Here is a 4889-nt window from a genome sequence, read left to right as displayed (position 1 = left end):
GCTGTGCGCAGGGAGCGGCCGCGGGCGCAGCATGAGCGCTCTGAAGGTGTACAGCACGTCGGTGACCGGCTCCCGGGAGGTGAGGGGCTGCGCGGTGCGGCTGGGGCAGGGCGGGGTTCCGTTCCCCGGGCGGGCGTCCCTTCCGATGGAGACACGACCCTCCCCACCCCACCGCGCCCCATCCTGGCGTTCCCTCCCTGCTCTCCCGCCGTCTCTCCCGGTTCCCGTCCCTGTCTGCTCTGCTCGCGGATCTGTGCTGCGCGCTTCCCCTCCCCCTCCAACAGAGGCCCCCCCGGCCAGGTGTAGTCTGATGCGCTGAGCGTGCATTCACCCTTCGGAGCTCCTCACCGCATCCCGATAACGTTGCTTTTGCCACCCGGCTTCCAGATCAAATCCCAGCAGAGCGAAGTGACCAGAATCCTCGATGGGAAGAACATCAAGTACGAGCTGGTGGACATCTCCCAGGACAACGCTCTCCGGGAGGAGATGAGGGCAAAGGCGGGCAACCCCAAAGCCATCCCACCCCAGATTGTCAATGGAGACCACTACTGCGGGGTAAGGCTGCGCTGGGGGTCGGTGCTGTGAGAGCCGGATTGGAGGGCAATGACGTTATCCCCTGGTTTTGCTACAAATGCCCTCGGGATGCTTTTGGAAAGGTGTTTCCCCTTGAGGTGCTTGGACAAAAGGCAGTCAGCGTTAATCTGCATGTGGAGCACAATGCAGTGCTGGGGCGGCTGTGTGTGCCCAAGGGCAGTGGGGCTGTGCAGTGCGGGGCTGTCATGGCTTTGCCCCATCATCTTCCATGTGACCTCCTGGCAGCCGCGCTGTGCACATTTGTGTTGGGTGCTGGGAGGACTGCACTGCCCGCCTGGAGGGAGCGTGCAGCACACGGGCGTTGGGGCTACGTGCCTCTTGCTTGTGAGCAACAAGGTGCTTTCTTCCCTGCAGGATTATGAGCTCTTTGTGGAAGCGGTGGAACAAAACACCCTGCAGGAGTTCCTGAAGCTGGCCTGACCCGCAGGCTCTCCGCCCATCCTGGACTCTACCTGCGTTCCTGAGCATCCCCATCTCCGACCATCTTCACTTCCAGGTTGTCAGCGCTGTCCTGGCACCGCAACTTGTATTCCAGCACCAGGAAACCCGTGACCAAAACCACTCTCTGCAGCTGCCTACGATTCCTTCCTGCCTAATCCCGATGTCATCTCAGAGGGATCCAAAGAAAGCCCGATGCTCGCTGCGCATGGCCTTAGAACAGAGCTGGGCCTGGCTCACACCGCAGCTTCCAGTGCCTCTGTAAACAGCAAAGCCTCTTGGGCTGTGCGAAGTGCAGCTGTCCGTCAGCCTTCTCCTCTACAGGGAGAGCTTCTGCTTTAGGAGGAAAGGGCTTTTAGGGTTGCATGTTACTTCCCACTCCTCCCAGTTGCTGTTAAAATTGTAAATCCTGCTGCCTCACTTCCTTTTTTTTTTAAAAAACTTTCATCTCAACTGCACAGATCATGGCAACTAAGTTTTTTGTTTTGTTTTTTAATAATTTAATGCAGAAATACTGCACAAAGCTAGGTTTGACCACCCACTGGGGAGCAGGCTGGGGCTGAGGTGTCCCTTGGCAGGCTGGGAGCGGGTGGGCCTGGAGCTGGAACCTGCACTGCTCCATCAGTGCTCTCTGCTGTGACGCAGTTTGAGGGCTCCCTGGTGAGCGCTGATGGCTCAGGGCTGCTTCACAACAGCTGATGCTCCAGCTAACTTACCCTTCCTGTTTTCTGTTGGCTTTTTGCAACCTGGACCAAGTGCATTTTGTTTTCCTGCCAAAAAGTGAGTTTATAACCAGCGTTGTCTTCTGAGATGCTATTAAATGTTACTGTACCTTTTGTTCTGGTACTTGTGGGTTCCTTTTAAATTGCTTTTATTTCTACAGGTTAAATAGTCTACATAATGATTCTAACTCAGTTCCATCTTGGAGGAGCTGAGGTGATTGTGCTACTGCAGCCTGACACAGAGATCTTAATGCCTCAGACCGCTGCTGCTAATGAAGGACTCCTGGGACTTGTCTCAGTATCCAACAAAGCAGCAGTGGCAGGTTCCTCTCTTAAGCAGCCTACTCCTATGTGCGGTAAGAACAGCCTGGGAAAGGGACAGCTGCAGCCAGACCCAGGGGCAAAATACAGAACTGGAATAACCTGGTTGGTTATAGACCATCTCTCTGCAGAAGGGCAGTGCCCTGTAGGAGGGGTCTGTTAAAGCAAATACAAGAGTGTATGTGGAAAAGGGAGGAAACTAGCGGACAGCTGCAAGCATTGAGTCACTGATTGTAGGGAGGCTGTGGAGGCAGCTGGCCCGTGATTGTGGTGCTTCCTGTGTGAGCTCTGCGTGCCTCGGCTCTGGTCAGAGGGGACTGGGAAAGCAGAGCTGCCCCAGGAAGTGCTCAGACCAGCCTGCCCTATTTCTGTGTCTAGCTGCTTCTTAATGAAAGTGGAAATTACAACCAAATAAATGTTTTTATCAGGAGCCTTTAAAGAGGGCTGGGTGATGGCACGTGTTGGGCTTCTGCTAAAAGGGAAGCTGCCAGAAGGCGCTGCCTTGCACACGTGGGAGTGTTATCAGCTGGGAGTCAAGTGGGAGCTTGTCAGAGCTGAAATGGGAAGAATGTGCACAGAAAGGGGCCTGCAGAGCGTGGCCCCAGCCTAAAGGAGAGGAAGATGCTTTACTCTCAGGGTTCAGCAGAGAAGCAAAGGGATTATGCTCTTCTCCAATGACACGGTGTCCTGTTGCAGCAAAGCAGCAGGCTGGGATGGAGGAAGGCAGCAGCTTGAAGTCACAGCAGGCTCTGCTCTATGTGGCTGTGAGCCTCGGCCCTTCTGCAGCTGGGGGCTGTCCAAGGAAAGGAGTTGCTCACGTCCAGGAAACCCAGCAGCAGGATCTCCTGGCTGGAAGGAGGCTGGCTCAGTCCCAGTATTGCAACGGCCCAAGGCCATTGCTCAAGACCATATAATTGAGCCTGCATTACTTTGGTATAAATGCAGTTGAAATCTCTGGGCAGCAACTCTGTGGAAAGTAGATTGACCCTTGCTGTTTGTCTGTCCTGCCCAGATATCTGCTGCTGTAGAGAATCCCTGAGTCCAAGTAAGTAACTGCCCTGGTACCAATGCAAAGCTGGCAGCCTTCCCTGAGCAGAGATCAGCCAATATAACCTCCAGCCAATATAACCAGGCCTCTGCCTTGAGCTAACAGAAATCCCTGTGATAGCAGCCCACCTGATCTGGGGAAGAGCAACCATCCACCTGGGGAGCAGCAGAACACGGGCTGGCATGCAGCACTCTGCTAAAGGGAGAGATCGAAGAAGGAACCTTGTTCTCCATCCCAGGTAACGGCACAATGAAACTAGATCTGGAAAGACAACTCTGCTCTCTTCCCAGCCAGGGGATGTTGTAATTCAGCTAACATTGCAAGATAGCTTTTTCTTCCTGCAGAGGAGCTGCTAGGCTGTTTGCAGTCCCGTCCCCTCTGGTGGGAAGGGGTCTCTTCTCCGCAGCAGCAAGGAGGCACTGGGGATCAGCCCACATTCCTGCAGGCTCCTGGAGTTGTCCGCGTACACCCTCTGGGGAAAGGTACTGATGATCTCATATGAGTCGGAATCTCCACCCCTAGGAAAGAACAGTGCAATCTTTTCCTATGCACAGCATCCCCCAAGATTTTGCAGAGATGCTGTGGCTCATCCAATTGGAGTTACTTAAGAGCAGAGGGAGAGATTGCTTTGCAAGTGCAGGCCAAGAACTAAAAAAGGCTCCCTGCCCAAACTGCACGTAGCCAGGCACGGAACAGCCATTCCAGGCTTCACAGCTGCAGTGGGAAGGAGGCTGTTCCATCCCAGCAGAAGTGAGCTCAGCATGGGCTTGGACAGAGGCAAGGGGTACAGCCCATGATGAGTGAAGACCAAAAAGGTCCCCCCAGCCATCTGGAACTGTTAGTTTTGAGAAGATGAAAGGCATCTCTTGTGGTGCGTCAGCTTTTTGTCAAAGATGTCTATTAGGTGCTCTGAGCAAATCCCTGCCAGCTAGAGAGCAGCTCTGGTGTCAAGAGGAGCCAAAGCAGCAGAGAGTGCCCAGGACCCAGCCCTGCTCAGTGCAGGCTGCTCTGCTCCAAGCATGGCTCCAGGGCCCTGAGCAGCAGCAGAACTTCTCCTAGAGCTGGATGGAGCAGGGTGGGGAGCAAGGAGGGCAAGAGTCCTACCTGGCATGGGCAAGGTGTAGGCGCAGGTCCCCTATTGTCTCTGAGAACAGCATCTTTATGACATACATCTGCTCCCCACTCTCAGATTTGATGCGGAGAGTGCAGACTTCAGGGGCAGAAGCTCCAGCCTCTTCAGCTCTCTCTAAGCTGGAGGTCAGAAAGCTGTCTCAGTTAAGGAGTGAGGGCTTTGGTATGCTGGGGTCATCTGAACTGGGGAGAAAAGCTTTCCATCTGGGAAGGTGCTTGAGATGAGCAAGGCTTAGCCTGGCCCACAGACTCAGCTGCCACTTTGCTTTCACTGCTTAAAAGCTGCCTTGAGAAGAGGACTGCTGACCTTTTTTTGCTTTATTATTTTAGATCAGGGTTGTCTGGTAAGATCTCTGCCCTACTTTTTTGATTAAAAATAATCTGCTTGGGATTTTTTCATTAGCTATTTGGCTCTTATCTTGCCTAGAAGACTGAGTGAAAATGCACTGTTTATGTCACATCCCACTTGTACATCAGTTTCCTGGAGGGATTCTTTCATTTAGTTAACAGCTTCAGGTGGCTTTAAATTCTTAAACCCTGTCTTGCTGTCAGGAAAAGTATTTCACTGCCGTTAAGTTACAGTGAAAACAGAAATTTTGTTAGAGATGTAAAAGCTGGCAGGTTTTTTTTTTTTT

The 4889-nt window shown here is 53.1% G+C and overlaps 2 protein-coding genes across 11 annotated transcripts in view; one reads left to right on the top strand and one right to left on the bottom strand.

Moving 5' to 3' along the window:
• Nucleotides 1-6: 6 nt before the first annotated feature.
• Nucleotides 7-1868, top strand: SH3BGRL3 (SH3 domain binding glutamate rich protein like 3). Its single transcript, XM_010723236.3, has 3 exons — nt 7-79; nt 388-555; nt 949-1868. Exons 1-3 carry the CDS (start codon nt 32-34, stop codon nt 1012-1014), a joined length of 282 nt encoding a protein of 93 aa, XP_010721538.1. The 5' UTR covers nt 7-31; the 3' UTR covers nt 1015-1868.
• Nucleotides 1869-2398: 530 nt separating this feature from the next.
• The window catches only part of UBXN11 (UBX domain protein 11), a 12281-nt gene continuing 9790 nt past the window's right edge, over nt 2399-4889 (bottom strand). For 7 of the 10 annotated variants that reach the window (XM_019622767.2, XM_019622763.2, XM_019622766.2 and 4 more), the window contains 2 exons: nt 4228-4374; nt 2399-3641 (listed from right to left, as the gene is read on the bottom strand). In XM_019622767.2, coding sequence (XP_019478312.1) covers nt 3476-3641; nt 4228-4374 — 313 coding nt within the window. In that variant the 3' untranslated portion in view covers nt 2399-3475. Of the gene's footprint in view, nt 3642-4227; nt 4375-4889 lie in introns of those variants that run through there. The other 3 variants (XM_019622762.2, XM_019622770.1, XM_019622771.2) reach the window with 3 other exon arrangements.

Source organism: Meleagris gallopavo, chromosome 25 (assembly GCF_000146605.3).
Source record: "Meleagris gallopavo isolate NT-WF06-2002-E0010 breed Aviagen turkey brand Nicholas breeding stock chromosome 25, Turkey_5.1, whole genome shotgun sequence".
NCBI lineage: Eukaryota > Metazoa > Chordata > Aves > Galliformes > Phasianidae > Meleagris > Meleagris gallopavo.
This window is presented reverse-complemented; position numbering and strand designations above follow the sequence as displayed.